Below are 15,620 nucleotides of genomic sequence, written 5' to 3'. Positions count from 1 at the left end.
TACAGTACAGTAGAGTACAGTACACTAGAGTACAGTAGAGTACAATACAGTACAGTAGAGTACGGTAGAGTACAGCACAGTACACTAGAGTACAGTAGAGTACTATACAGTACAGTACAGTACACTAGAGTACAGTAGAGTACAGTACACTAGAGCACAGTACAGTACAGTACAGAACAGTAGAGTAGAGTACAGTACAATAGAGTACAGTAGAATACAGTGCAGTAGTTGAGTACAGTACAGTACAGTACGGTACATTACAGTACAGTAGCATAGAGTACAGTACAATAGCATAGAGTACAGTAGAATACAGTGCAGTAGAGTACATTACAGTATAGTAGAGTACAGCACAGTAGAGTATAGTAGAGTAAAGTACAGTACTGTACAGTGCAGTACAGTAGAGTACAGTTCAGTAGAGTACAGTAGAGTACAGTAGAGTACAGTAGCATAGAGTACAGTAGAATACAGTGCAGTAGAGTTGAGTACAGTATAGTACAGTACATTACAGTGCAGTAGAGTTTTATACAGTACAGTATAATACAGTACAGGGCTGTAGAGTACAGTACAGTAGAGTTGATTACAGTACAGTACAGTGCAGTAGAGTACAGTACAGTAGAGTACAGTACAGTGCAATAGAGTACAGTACAGTAGAGTTGAGTACAATACAGTACACTACAGTACAGTGCAGTAAAGTACAGTACAGTGCAGTACAGTGCAGTAGAGTACAGTACAGTAGAGTACAGTACAGTGCAGTAGAGTACAGTAGAGTACAGTACAGTGGCAGTCATACAAACACACATACAATCACGCACACAGACACACATAAATATTGAAAGAATGAAACATATATGAGCTATGTTAGACTGAATGTGTCGTGTCACACAAAGCGATCAATTATTCTCCTGAATAACTCCCTCCGACCATATGGGGATGTTTTTCAAACACTAAGAATATAACCTTGACCCAGATCCTGAGAGGAGAGACTTGGCGTCAGACCATAATGCCTCTATTCACTTTATAGTGCACTACTCTTGACTAGGGCTCATAGGGCTCTGGTCAAAAGTAGTGCACTACATAGGAAATAGGTTGCCATTTGGGACACATCCCATCAGTTCCTCTGAGAGGATCAAGAGGAGCCACCTGATTGAATACTTCACATGAATCCTTCCTTATAGAAACCATGTACTGGGGCCTTTGCTTTCACCTGCCCAGCCATGTTAGATCAGTGATTAGGTCAAGGAAGGGAAGAAGGAAGGATTCAAGATGTATTTGAACGAGACCCTTTTCTTTTTTATGGTACCTGACATTTGACCCCAAGTCTAATACAGCAGTTAACTGTTTCCCTGGAACTAGGTTGAGATTAAATACTGGGTCTGTGAGAGACAGGGGCTGTGTCCCAAATAGCACACTATTCCCTATATAGTGCCCTAGCGGTCCTTCTGTAGCTCAGTTGGTAGAGCATGGCGCTTGTAACGCCAGGGTAGTGGGTTCGATTCCCGGGACCACCCATACGTAGAATGTATGCACACATGACTGTAAGTCGCTTTGGATAAAAGTGTCTGCTAAATGGCATATATATTATTATATATATTAGTGGTGAACTAGTAGTCCACTATATAGAGGATAGGGTGCCATTTGTGATGTACTAAGTGTCTATAGTATCTTGTAGTGATGGAGGAAGAGGATTTAAGGCTTGTTTCTTAGCCTTAGCACTTCCACTGTCTCAGCCGACCGCCTGAGGAGAGATAATCCCCCCCTCTCTCTCACAGCAGCGCAGGGCCTCAGACCTGACCTCCCTAGAGGGATCAGACACCCCTATCAGACACACAGGCTCAGAGCCAAAAGGCCCAGACAGGACAGGAACAAAGACAAAGACAGGGACTCTTTGTCTACCTGGAACTACCAGAACAGCTTTGTTTATAAACATTCTGATTTGGTCTATACGTCAACCATAGTTATATACAGTAGAGACAGTCTGTCCAAGAGGCCATTATTGCAACATTCTGTCTGGTTAGTCTGTCCAAGAGGCCATTATTGTAACATTCTGTCTGGTTAGTCTGTCCAAGAGGCCATTATTGTAACATTCTGTCTGGTTAGTCTGTCCAAGAGGCCATTATTGTAACATTCTGTCTGGTTAGTCTGTCCAAGAGGCCATTATTGTAACATTCTGTCTGGTTAGTCTGTCCAAGAGGCCATTATTGCAACATTCTGTCTGGTTAGTCTGTCCAAGAGGCCATTATTGTAACATTCTGTCTGGTTAGTCTGTCCAAGAGGCCATTATTGTAACATTCTGTCTGGTTAGTCTGTCCAAGAGGCCATTATTGTAACATTCTGTTTGGTTAGTCTGTCCAAGAGGCCATTATTGTAACATTCTGTCTGGTTAGTCTGTCCAAGAGGCCATTATTGCAACATTCTGTCTGCTTAGTCTGTCCAAGAGGCCATTATTGTAACATTCTGTCTGGTTAGTCTGTCCAAGAGGCCATTATTGTAACATTCTGTCTGGTTAGTCTGTCCAAGAGGCCATTATTGTAACATTCTGTCTGGTTAGTCTGTCCAAGAGGCCATTATTGTAACATTCTGTCTGGTTAGTCTGTCCAAGAGGCCATTATTGCAACATTCTGTCTGCTTAGTCTGTCCAAGAGGCCATTATTGTAACATTCTGTCTGCTTAGTCTGTCCAAGAGGCCATTATTGCAACATTCTGTCTGCTTAGTCTGTCCAAGAGGCCATTATTGTAACATTCTGTCTGGTTAGTCTGTCCAAGAGGCCATTATTGCAACATTCTGTCTGCTTAGTCTGTCCAAGAGGCCATTATTGTAACATTCTGTCTGGTTAGTCTGTCCAAGAGGCCATTATTGTAACATTCTGTCTGGTTAGTCTGTCCAAGAGGCCATTATTGTAACATTCTGTCTGGTTAGTCTGTCCAAGAGGCCATTATTGTAACATTCTGTTTGGTTAGTCTGTCCAAGAGGCCATTATTGTAACATTCTGTCTGGTTAGTCTGTCCAAGAGGCCATTATTGTAACATTCTGTCTGCTTAGTCTGTCCAAGAGGCCATTATTGTAACATTCTGTCTGGTTAGTCTGTCCAAGAGGCCATTATTGTAACATTCTGTCTGGTTAGTCTGTCCAAGAGGCCATTATTGTAACATTCTGTCTGGTTAGTCTGTCCAAGAGGCCATTATTGTAACATTCTGTCTGGTTAGTCTGTCCAAGAGGCCATTATTGCAACATTCTGTCTGCTTAGTCTGTCCAAGAGGCCATTATTGTAACATTCTGTCTGGTTAGTCTGTCCAAGAGGCCATTATTGCAACATTCTGTCTGCTTAGTCTGTCCAAGAGGCCATTATTGTAACATTCTGTCTGGTTAGTCTGTCCAAGAGGCCATTATTGCAACATTCTGTCTGCTTAGTCTGTCCAAGAGGCCATTATTGTAACATTCTGTCTGGTTAGTCTGTCCAAGAGGCCATTATTGCAACATTCTGTCTGGTTAGTCTGTCCAAGAGGCCATTATTGCAACATTCTGTCTGGTTAGTCTGTCCAAGAGGCCATTATTGCAACATTCTGTCTGCTTAGTCTGTCCAAGAGGCCATTATTGTAACATTCTGTCTGGTTAGTCTGTCCAAGAGGCCATTATTGCAACATTCTGTCTGCTTAGTCTGTACAAGAGGCCATTATTGTAACATTCTGTCTGGTTAGTCTGTCCAAGAGGCCATTATTGTAACATTCTGTCTGGTTAGTCTGTCCAAGAGGCCATTACTGTAACATTCTGTTTGGTTAGTCTGTCCAAGAGGCCATTATTGTAACATTCTGTCTGGTTAGTCTGTCCAAGAGGCCATTATTGTAACATTCTGTCTGCTTAGTCTGTCCAAGAGGCCATTATTGTAACATTCTGTCTGGTTAGTCTGTCCAAGAGGCCATTATTGTAACATTCTGTCTGGTTAGTCTGTCCAAGAGGCCATTATTGTAACATTCTGTCTGGTTAGTCTGTCCAAGAGGCCATTATTGTAACATTCTGTCTGGTTAGTCTGTCCAAGAGGCCATTATTGTAACATTCTGTCTGGTTAGTCTGTCCAAGAGGCCATTATTGTAACATTCTGTCTGCTTAGTCTGTCCAAGAGGCCATTATTGCAACATTCTGTCTGCTTAGTCTGTCCAAGAGGCCATTATTGTAACATTCTGTCTGGTTAGTCTGTCCAAGAGGCCATTATTGCAACATTCTGTCTGCTTAGTCTGTCCAAGAGGCCATTATTGTAACATTCTGTCTGGTTAGTCTGTCCAAGAGGCCATTATTGTAACATTCTGTCTGGTTAGTCTGTCCAAGAGGCCATTATTGTAACATTCTGTCTGCTTAGTCTGTCCAAGAGGCCATTATTGTAACATTCTGTCTGGTTAGTCTGTCCAAGAGGCCATTATTGTAACATTCTGTCTGGTTAGTCTGTCCAAGAGGCCATTATTGCAACATTCTGTCTGGTTAGTCTGTCCAAGAGGCCATTATTGCAACATTCTGTCTGGTTAGTCTGTCCAAGAGGCCATTATTGTAACATTCTGTCTGGTTAGTCTGTCCAAGAGGCCATTATTGTAACATTCTGTCTGGTTAGTCTGTCCAAGAGGCCATTATTGTAACATTCTGTCTGGTTAGTCTGTCCAAGAGGCCATTATTGTAACATTCTGTCTGCTTAGTCTGTCCAAGAGGCCATTATTGCAACATTCTGTCTGCTTAGTCTGTCCAAGAGGCCATTATTGTAACATTCTGTCTGGTTAGTCTGTCCAAGAGGCCATTATTGCAACATTCTGTCTGCTTAGTCTGTCCAAGAGGCCATTATTGTAACATTCTGTCTGGTTAGTCTGTCCAAGAGGCCATTATTGTAACATTCTGTCTGGTTAGTCTGTCCAAGAGGCCATTATTGTAACATTCTGTCTGGTTAGTCTGTCCAAGAGGCCATTATTGTAACATTCTGTCTGGTTAGTCTGTCCAAGAGGCCATTATTGCAACATTCTGTCTGCTTAGTCTGTCCAAGAGGCCATTATTGTAACATTCTGTCTGGTTAGTCTGTCCAAGAGGCCATTATTGTAACATTCTGTCTGGTTAGTCTGTCCAAGAGGCCATTATTGTAACATTCTGTCTGGTTAGTCTGTCCAAGAGGCCATTATTGCAACATTCTGTCTGCTTAGTCTGTCCAAGAGGCCATTATTGTAACATTCTGTCTGGTTAGTCTGTCCAAGAGGCCATTATTGTAACATTCTGTCTGGTTAGTCTGTCCAAGAGGCCATTATTGTAACATTCTGTTTGGTTAGTCTGTCCAAGAGGCCATTATTGTAACATTCTGTCTGGTTAGTCTGTCCAAGAGGCCATTATTGTAACATTATGTCTGGTTAGTCTGTCCAAGAGGCCATTATTGTAACATTCTGTCTGGTTAGTCTGTCCAAGAGGCCATTATTGTAACATTCTGTCTGGTTAGTCTGTCCAAGAGGCCATTATTGTAACATTCTGTCTGGTTAGTCTGTCCAAGAGGCCATTATTGTAACATTCTGTCTGGTTAGTCTGTCCAAGAGGCCATTATTGTAACATTCTGTCTGGTTAGTCTGTCCAAGAGGCCATTATTGTAACATTCTGTCTGGTTAGTCTGTCCAAGAGGCCATTATTGTAACATTCTGTCTGGTTAGTCTGTCCAAGGGGCCATTATTGTAACATTCTGTCTGGTTAGTCTGTCCAAGAGGCCATTATTGTAACATTCTGTCTGGTTAGTCTGTCCAAGAGGCCATTATTGTAACATTCTGTCTGGTTAGTCTGTCCAAGAGGCCATTATTGTAACATTCTGTCTGGTTAGTCTGTCCAAGAGGCCATTATTGTAACATTCTGTCTGGTTAGTCTGTCCAAGGGGCCATTATTGTAACATTCTGTCTGGTTAGTCTGTCCAAGGGGCCATTATTGTAACATTCTGTCTAGTTAGTCTGTCCAAGAGGCCATTATTGTAATCAGACTAAAATAGATACCTTGGTACTTGCTGTAGTATAAACAGACTTAACTAAACTCAGCAAAAAAAGAAACGTCCCCTTTTCAGGACCCTGTCTATCAAAGATAATTCCTAAAAATCCAAATAACTTCATAGATCTTATTGTAAAGGGTTTAAACGCTGTTTCCCATGCTTGTTCAATGAACCTTAAACAATTAATGAACATGCACCTGTTAGAATGGTCGTTAAGACACTAACAGCTTACAGACGGTAGTCAATTAAGGTCACAGTTATGAAAACTTAGGACACAAAAGAGGCCTTTCTACTGACTCTGAAAAACACCAACAGAAAGATGCCCAGGGTCCCTGTTCATCGCATGAACGTGCTGCAAGGAGGGATGAGGACTGCAGATGTGGTAAGGGCAATAAATTGCAATGTCTGTACTGTGAGACACCCAAGATAACGCTACAGGGAGACAGGACGGACAGCTAATTGTCCTCGCAGTGGCAGACCATGTGTAACAACACCTGCACAGGATCGGTACATCTGAACATCACACCTGCGGGACAGGTACAGGATGGCAACAACAACTGCTCGTGTTACATCAGGAACGCACAATCCCTCCATCAGTGCTCAGACTGTCCACAATAGGCTGAGAGAGGCTGGACTGAGGGCTTGTAGGCCTGTTGTAAGGCAGGTCCCCACCAGACATCACCAGCAACTACGTCGCCTATGGGCACACACGCACTGTCGCTGGACCAGACAGAACTGGCAAAAAGTGCTCTTCACTGACGAGTCACGGTTTTGTCTCACCAGGGGTGATGGTTGGATTCGCGTTTATCGTTGAAGGAATGAGCGTTACACTGAGGCCTGTACTCTGGAGTGGGATCGATTTGGAGGTGGAGGGTCCGTTGTGGTCTGGGGAGGTGTGTCACAGCATCATTGGACTGAGCTTGTTGTCATTGCAGGCAATCTCAACGCTGTGCGTTACAGGGAAGACATCCTCCTCCCTCATGTGATACCTTCCTGCGAGATCATCCAGACATGACCCGGAGATGCAGGTGCCTTGGTAGAAGAGTGGGGTAACATCTCACAGCAAGAACTGGCAAATCTGGTGCAGACCATGAGGAGGAGATGCACTGCAGTACTTAATGCAGCTGGTGGCCACACCAGATACTGACTGTTACTTTTGATTTTGAACCCCCCTTTGTTCAGGGAAACATTATTCAATTTCTGTTAGTCACATGTCTGTGGAACTTGTTCAGTTTATGTCTCAGTTGTTGAATCTTGTTATGTTCATAGAAATATTTACACATATTAAGTTTGCTGAAAATAAATGCAATTGACAGTGAGAGGACATTTCTTTTTTTGCTGAGTTTAGATACCTTGGTACTTGCTGTAGTATAAACAGACTAAACTAGATACCTTGGTACTTGCCGTTTTCCATCTTTGTTGAGTCATAGTCTTCGACTAGCCGGCGGTTCTTGGTGGAATCTGATTCGTCTGGAAAGTAAGGCTCCTTCTCCAGGCTCTCTCTGACCGGCGTCTCATTGGTCTCTTTTGACCTTTGACCTTCGGCCAGGGACTTGAGCAGAGTGAAGTCATCGTTCTCTTGTTCTGGTTCTGCCTCTTTCACCTCTTTAGGCTCCACAGCAGGTTTGGTGTCTGAGGGGGAGAGGCAAATATTTAAGAGGCTATATGAAGCTTCTGCCTCTGGGGGTGCTCCTCTTGAGCCAAAATGAGTCCACTCTATGGAGAGAAATATTGTCCAGAAAGGGCACACCTACCTTCACCCATAAATTGTTAGCCTAAAACTGAGGATTTGTGTGTTTTCATCAACTAAACTTCCATAGTGTATCTTTAAATAGAGAAGGCAGCCACCAAACCACCTTGTATCACTCTGCTGTCTTTCCTCTGCCGCTAAACAGCGTTGGGCCTGGCTGGTTTTCAACTGCAGCTAAACAGGGTTGGGCCTGGCTGGTTTTCCAATGCAGCTAAACAGGGTTGGGCCTGGCTGGTTTTCCACTGCAGCTAAACAGGGTTGGGCCTGGCTGGTTTTCCACTGCAGCTAAACAGCATTGGGCCTGGCTGGTTTTCCTCTGCAGCTAAGCAGGGTTTGGCCTGGCTGGTTTTCAACTGCAGCTAAACAGCATTGGGCCTGGCTGGTTTTCCACTGCAGCTAAACAGCATTGGGCCTGGCTGGTTTTCCTCTGCAGCTAAGCAGGGTTTGGCCTGGCTGGTTTTCAACTGCAGCTAAACAGCATTGGGCCTGGCTGGTTTTCCACTGCAGCTAAACAGCGTTGGGCCTGGCTGGTTTTCCACTGCAGCTAAACAGGGTTGGGCCTGGCTGGTTTTCCACTGCAGCTAAACAGGGTTGGGCCTGGCTGGTTTTCAACTGCAGCTAAACAGCATTGGGCCTGGCTGGTTTTCCACTGCAGCTAAGCAGGGTTTGGCCTGGCTGATTTTCCACTGCAGCTAAACAGGGTTGGGCCTGGCTGGTTTTCAACTGCAGCTAAACAGGGTTGGGCCTGGCTGGTTTTCCACTGCAGCTAAGCAGGGTTGGGCCTGGATGGTTTTCAACTGCAGCTAAACAACATTGGGCCTGGCTGATTTTCCACTGCAGCTAAACAGGGTTGGGCCTGACTGGTTTTCCACTGCAGCTAAACAGCATTGGGCCTGGCTGGTTTTCCACTGCAGCTAAACAGCGTTGGGCCTGGCTGGTTTTCCACTGCAGCTAAACAGGGTTGGGCCTGGCTGGTTTTCCACTGCAGCTAAACAGGGTTGGGCCTGGCTGGTTTTCCACTGCAGCTAAACAGGGTTGGGCCTGGCTGGTTTTCCACTGCAGCTAAACAGCATTGGGCCTGGCTGGTTTTCCACTGCAGCTAAACAGGGTTGGGCCTGGCTGGTTTTCCACTGCAGCTAAACAGGGTTGGGCCTGGCTGGTTTTCCACTGCAGCTAAACAGGGTTGGGCCTGGCTGGTTTTCCACTGCAGCTAAACAGCATTGGGCCTGGCTGGTTTTCCTCTGCAGCTAAGCAGGGTTTGGCCTGGCTGGTTTTCAACTGCAGCTAAACAGCATTGGGCCTGGCTGGTTTTCCACTGCAGCTAAACAGCATTGGGCCTGGCTGGTTTTCCTCTGCAGCTAAGCAGGGTTTGGCCTGGCTGGTTTTCAACTGCAGCTAAACAGCATTGGGCCTGGCTGGTTTTCCACTGCAGCTAAACAGCGTTGGGCCTGGCTGGTTTTCCACTGCAGCTAAACAGGGTTGGGCCTGGCTGGTTTTCCACTGCAGCTAAACAGGGTTGGGCCTGGCTGGTTTTCAACTGCAGCTAAACAGCATTGGGCCTGGCTGGTTTTCCACTGCAGCTAAACAGGGTTGGGCCTGTCTGGTTTTCCACTGCAGCTAAGCAGGGTTGGGCCTGGATGGTTTTCAACTGCAGCTAAACAACATTGGGCCTGGCTGGTTTTCCACTGCAGCTAAGCAGGGTTTGGCCTGGCTGGTTTTCCACTGCAGCTAAGCAGGGTTTGGCCTGGCTGATTTTCCTCTGCAGCTAAACAGCATTGGGCCTGGCTGGTTTTCCACTGCAGCTAAACAGGGTTGGGCCTGGCTGGTTTTCCACTGCAGCTAAACAGCATTGGGCCTGGCTGGTTTTCCACTGCAGCTAAACAGCGTTGGGCCTGGCTGGTTTTCCACTGCAGCTAAACAGGGTTGGGCCTGGCTGGTTTTCCACTGCAGCTAAACAGGGTTGGGCCTGGCTGGTTTTCCTCTGCAGCTAAACAGCGTTGGGCCTGGCTGGTTTTCCTCTGCAGCTAAACAGGGTTGGGCCTGGCTGGTTTTCCACTGCAGCTAAACAGGGTTGGGCCTGGCTGGTTTTCCTCTGCAGCTAAACAGGGTTGGGCCTGGCTGGTTTTCCACTGCAGCTAAACAGGGTTGGGCCTGGCTGGTTTTCCACTGCAGCTAAACAGCGTTGGGCCTGGCTGGTTTTCCACTGCAGCTAAACAGGGTTGGGCCTGGCTGGTTTTCCACTGCAGCTAAACAGCGTTGGGCCTGGCTGGTTTTCCACTGCAGCTAAACAGCGTTGGGCCTGGCTGGTTTTCCACTGCAGCTAAACAGCGTTGTGCCTGGCTGGCTTTCTACTGCAGCTAAGGAGGGTTTGGCCAGGCTGATTTTCCTCTGCAGCTAAGCAGGGTTGGGCCTGGCTGGTTTTCCTCTGCAGCTGAGCAGGGTTGGGCCTGGCTGGTTTTCCTCTGCAGCTAAGCAGGGTTTGGCCTGGCTGATTTTCCACTGCAGCTAAGCAGGGTTTGGCCTGGCTGATTTTCCTCTGCAGCTAAGCAGGGTTTGGCCTGGCTGGTTTTCCTCTGCAGCTAAGCAGGGTTGGGCCTGGCTGGTTTTCCTCTGCAGCTAAGCAGGGTTGGGCCTGGCTGGTTTTCCTCTGCAGCTAAGCAGGGTTTGGCCTGGCTGATTTTCCTCTGCAGCTAAGCAGGGTTTGGCCTGGCTGGTTTTCCACTGCAGCTAAACAGGGTTGGGCCTGGCTGGTTTTCCTCTGCAGCTAAACAGGGTTGGGCCTGGCTGGTTTTCCTCTGCAGCTAAACAGGGTTGGGCCTGGCTGGTTTTCCTCTGCAGCTAAACAGGGTTGGGCCTGGCTGGTTTTCCTCTGCAGCTAAACAGGGTTGGGCCTTATGAGGTGCTTTATGAATACGGGGCCAGAGCCATGGGCTGCAGTAGGTGGTCTTGGAACTGGGGATTTTATTATAATCCCTATTAGCTGTTGCACATGAAACAGCTACTCTTCCTGGGGTCCACACAAAACAGCTACTCTTCCTGGGGTCCATACAAAACATGAAATAGCTACTCTTCCTGGGGTCCACACAAAACACACAATACGTGTATAGGGTGTCCAATCAAAAACACAATTTTTTACATGTTAACTGTAGATAATTGTCTAAGAAAACCAATGGTCCAAACGTCATGTCTCTATAATAATTCTGTAAAAGGTTATTGGAGTTTTTACCCTTGGAGGACGACTAAAATGAGTGTGACTGAAACAATAGAGGCCAGAGAAAGAGGCCAGGAAATGGCTTTGTGTCAGCTAGGCTGGATTCTGTGCATAAATTAAGGCTACAGGCGACCTGACATCTCACTTTACTGTTGAACTAGTCATCTTTCTTCTCCAATCCGCAGGACATAAAATAATATAGAGCTAAGATGGATAACGACATGACGTAGTATTTTCATATTTTAGTATACGCTTTTCATATTCATTAAAAAATATTGTTATTTTTCTAAGATTTCTCACAAAAACAAGCATATCTCTGTGAAATATCAATGAAGCAGTGAGCGTATACCAAGCTTTTCCCCCAAAGCCGTTTACAGTGAATTCAGCTCGTGTCATGCTAATTTAGCCTTTTGTGACCGATGGAAATAAGTTTCCAGATGACGAACACAACATGTTAAATACTGTCCGCCCCACAGTGTGGAAACCACGGTGTTACAGAAAGACCCCACTGAACGATTCAAACATGAATAATCATATTTGTCATGGTACATTTTTTTTTCTTACATAAGGAAGTTACATTTTATTAGCTAAGTGCATTTTCACCAACTCTTGGTAGTGTGGGTGGACACCCTACACAGTACAGAACAGCTAAAGACAAGAACAACACAAGACCATACTGCATTGAAATAAGATAAAACAGTTATATATTGTGAAGACATCCAAGAGACAACAAAAATAATTATTCCACACTATTCACATCCATATTCAAATGTATGTAATAACAATATTGATTGATTGCCTGAGAAGTATCCACTTACCTGCAGACTCCACTGCTGCTTTCACATCATCTGCCTCTGCAATCTGTGGAAAAGAACATGAACAGTATCAACATTTCTCTGTTAATCATCTTCACCATAATAGCTTTGCTTGTTTACTGTTGCTCCAGTCTGGTTTGATATGATGTGGTTGATGTTTGAGAACTCTCCCCTCCACTAAGTCTATTTGACATGATATTAGTCTGGAGATAGCACGGAGGATAGTTTAGAGAGAGAGAGAGAAGGAGAGAGAGAGAAAGAAAGAGATAGTTTACCTGCTCCTGGATTGGTCTCTCCTCAGTCAGTCGTCTGTTGTAAACTACAGCTTTATCTGCAGGGAAAATAAAAACCACATAATATTAATACTACTAATCACCTTTATTATTATGGTCAGCAGCAATGTCATCGTCATAATCAACATCATCACCCGCATCATCATTGTTATCATCATCCTCATCGTCTTCATCATCATCACCATCACCACCATTCACTATCACATCTTCTGAGACATCTAAAACGTGTAATTTAGGTAGAAACAAATGTAGGACCAGCCAGCCTGACTGCTTCAAATCATAGCCTTAAAAAACTATCTTAAATCAGTTTTAGAAGAAACTTTCTCCAATGAACGACAGAGAAAGACATTGACTTGAATTTGAGGGGTCCAACATCATCAGGGTATTTTTAAGATATGTCTGCTTGGTCATGTGGGCCAAGTGTGGTTTTGGTTAATGTGGTTTATTGATGAGAAAGAGGGTACAGTCTAAGGCTACAGTGAGTCCTAACTCCCGACCCGACGGGACACAGCAGCGTCATAATCGGATTAACAAACAAAAGATAAACTGCGTTGGAAATAGAACGCAATCGGCCTTACATCGCATGCAAACGACCAAACTCACAAACTATTTGTTTATTTGTTATTTCCTGCTCTATTTTAACTTGAATTGGCTTGTTTTATATATAATGTTTAAATATATTTTTAACATGTGAAAAGGGTTATAAATATAGCCTGGCCTAGTTAAAATGTACTTTAAAAGTGGGCTATAGGCCTAGCGAACTAAAAAATATTCACACTGAAACCAGTCATCACAGATGTAGGCTACCAGCAGGCCATGTACTCACCATCCTCGGCAGGTGTGGGAAAAGCAGAAATCTGGGAGACAGTCACAGCAAAAATCCCGAGCAGAAGGAGAACTCCCATTCCTTTGGACGCCATTCTGAAATAAAATATCCACTCAATCGGTGGCTGTAGGCTATTTTTCGCTAGATTACTCCCGGTTATAGCTGTCTTGGGGGTGTTGTGTTGTGTGGATGATCCAACCGACGATAGCGGTCACAAACTGCTGGATGTTTGGACAGCTCTGCTCTTCCTTGCTGGTGGTGCTGAAACTGACAACAGGGCTGCGCTTGGACTCTACCCGCTCTGGTTGTTACTTGGGCGGGGAGGGGCTCTTCAAATCTCCGCTCTCCTCTGGTGTTGTTGGAGCTGTTAACGACCTGCAGTGCTGAAACCAGGACACTCGCTATATTTAACTAGAGATAGACACACTGCCAGGCTCGTAGTCTATAAACTCCGTGTGAGCTGTCGTGAACTCACCTGCCGTATGCCGATAGTAGCTACCCGAAATAACACGATCTCTCTCTCTCGGTCGGACCAAACCGTGAAGGAGGAGAACAAAACGAATGTCCGCCCCTGATCGTGCGTCCTGTCCTGGACGCCTTAGCTTTTTATAGTCAATATTGTGGGCTGTCCCATTTTGCCTCATTGGAATTAGATACATCCATACATACACAACAAGTCAACATGGTTGTGCCCAGAGCAGTGTTGTGTTTCACATGTTTTCCATGTTCCTCAGCCCCAGTTAATCTCCTGATTTATGAGCCTTATGCTTCAGATGAATATACATGCTGTCTGCTGATTGGATAGATCTGTCTTAATGGGACTAAAGCTTTGAGTAGAGTGAACATGCTGAGCAGTGTGTTATCAGTTGTCCATTGAGGAACAGCACACACACACTTAGTAAAGAACAATTGCTACATGCTCAGGGCATTGTTCTAGGTCTGTCTGTCTGTCCGTCTGTCTGTCATATCCCTCAGTGCAGTGGCCCTTATCTCATTCTCTCTCCCCTGCTCTGCCCGTTCACTGTCTCCTCTCTTTCAATTTCAATTCAAGAACTTTATTGGCATAGGAAACTTATGTTTACATACAGGCACCGGTTAGTCGGGCTGATTGAGGTAGTATGTACATGTAGATATGGTTAAAGCGACTATGCATATATGATAAACAGAGAGTAGCAGCAGTGTAAAAGAGGGGTTGGGGGACACACACAATGTAAATAGTCCGGGTAGCCATTTGATTACCTGTTCAGGAGTCTTATGGCTTGGGGGTAAAAACTGTTGAGAAGCCTTTTTGTCCTAGTCTCTGAACTCCTCCCTATAGGCTGTCTTGTTGTTGTCGGTGATTAGGGCTACCACTGTTGTGTCGTCTGAAAACTTAATGATGGCGTTGGAGTCGTGCCTGGCCATGCAGTCGTAGGTGAACAGGGAGTACAGGAGGGGACTGAGCACGCACCCCTGGGGGGCTCCAGTGTTGAGGATCAGCATGGCAGATGTGTTGCTGCCTACCCTCACCACCTGGGTGCGGCCGGTCAGGAAGTCCAGCAGGAGGCAGATTTTTTATTTTATTTTTTTATTTTACCTTTATTTAACCAGGTAGGCAAGTTGAGAACAAGTTCTCATTTACAATTGCGACCTGGCCAAGATAAAGCAAAGCAGTTCGACAGATACAACGACACAGAGTTACACATGGAGTAAAACAAACATACAGTCAATAATACAGTATAAACAAGTCTATATACAATGTGAGCAAATGAGGTGAGAAGGGAGGTAAAGGCAAAAAAGGCCATGGTGGCAAAGTAAATACAATATAGCAAGTAAAACACTGGAATGGTAGTTTTGCAATGGAAGAATGTGCAAAGTAGAAATAAAAATAATGGGGTGCAAAGGAGCAAAATAAATAAATAAATTAAATACAGTTGGGAAAGAGGTAGTTGTTTGGGCTAAATTATAGGTGGGCTATGTACAGGTGCAGTAATCTGTGAGCTGCTCTGACAGTTGGTGCTTAAAGCTAGTGAGGGAGATAAGTGTTTCCAGTTTCAGAGATTTTTGTAGTTTGTTCCAGTCATTGGCAGCAGAGAACTGGAAGGAGAGGCGGCCAAAGAAAGAATTGGTTTTGGGAGTGACTAGAGAGATATACCTGCTGGAGGGTGTGCTACAGGTGGGAGATGCTATGGTGACCAGCGAGCTGAGATAAGGGGGGACTTTACCTAGCAGAGTCTTGTAGATGACATGGAGCCAGTGGGTTTGGTGACGAGTATGAAGAGAGGGCCAGCCAACGAGAGTGTACAGGTCGCAATGGTGGGTTGTATATGGGGCTTTGGTGACAAAACGGATTGCACTGTGATAGACTGCATCCAATTTGTTGAGTAGGGTATTGGAGGCTATTTTGTAAATGACATCGCCAAAGTCGAGGATTGGTAGGATGGTCAGTTTTACAAGGGTATGTTTGGCAGCATGAGTGATGAGATGAGGAGCAGGAGGCAGATGAGGAGCAGGAGGCAGATGAGGAGCAGGAGGCAGATGAGGAGCAGGAGGCAGGTGAGGAGCAGGAGGTAGATGAGGAGGGAGGCAGGAGGCAGATGAGGAGCAGGAGGCAGGTGAGGAGCAGGAGGCAGATGAGGAGCAGGAGATGAGGAGCAGGAGGCAGATGAGGAGCAGGAGGCAGATGAGGAGCAGGAGGCAGATGAGGAGCAGGAGGCAGGTGAGGAGCAGGAGGCAGGTGAGGAGCAGGAGGCAGATGA

The 15,620-nt window shown here is 45.3% G+C and overlaps 1 protein-coding gene across 1 annotated transcript in view; it reads right to left on the bottom strand.

Annotated features, from left to right (window-relative positions):
- scg3 (secretogranin III) overlaps nucleotides 1-13,488 on the bottom strand; it is a 55,257-nt gene extending 41,769 nt beyond the window's left edge. Inside the window, exons 1-4 of the mRNA XM_052515959.1 lie at nucleotides 12,883-13,488; nucleotides 12,039-12,094; nucleotides 11,767-11,809; nucleotides 7,380-7,619 (exon numbers count right to left, since the gene is read on the bottom strand). Coding sequence (XP_052371919.1) covers nucleotides 7,380-7,619; nucleotides 11,767-11,809; nucleotides 12,039-12,094; nucleotides 12,883-12,976 — 433 coding nt within the window. The 5' untranslated portion in view covers nucleotides 12,977-13,488. The remainder of the gene's footprint in view (nucleotides 1-7,379; nucleotides 7,620-11,766; nucleotides 11,810-12,038; nucleotides 12,095-12,882) is intronic.
- Between the last annotated feature and the right edge of the window lie 2,132 nt (nucleotides 13,489-15,620).

The sequence above is a fragment of the Oncorhynchus keta genome, unplaced genomic scaffold (genome assembly GCF_023373465.1).
Source record: "Oncorhynchus keta strain PuntledgeMale-10-30-2019 unplaced genomic scaffold, Oket_V2 Un_scaffold_3531_pilon_pilon, whole genome shotgun sequence".
NCBI lineage: Eukaryota > Metazoa > Chordata > Actinopteri > Salmoniformes > Salmonidae > Oncorhynchus > Oncorhynchus keta.
This window is presented reverse-complemented; position numbering and strand designations above follow the sequence as displayed.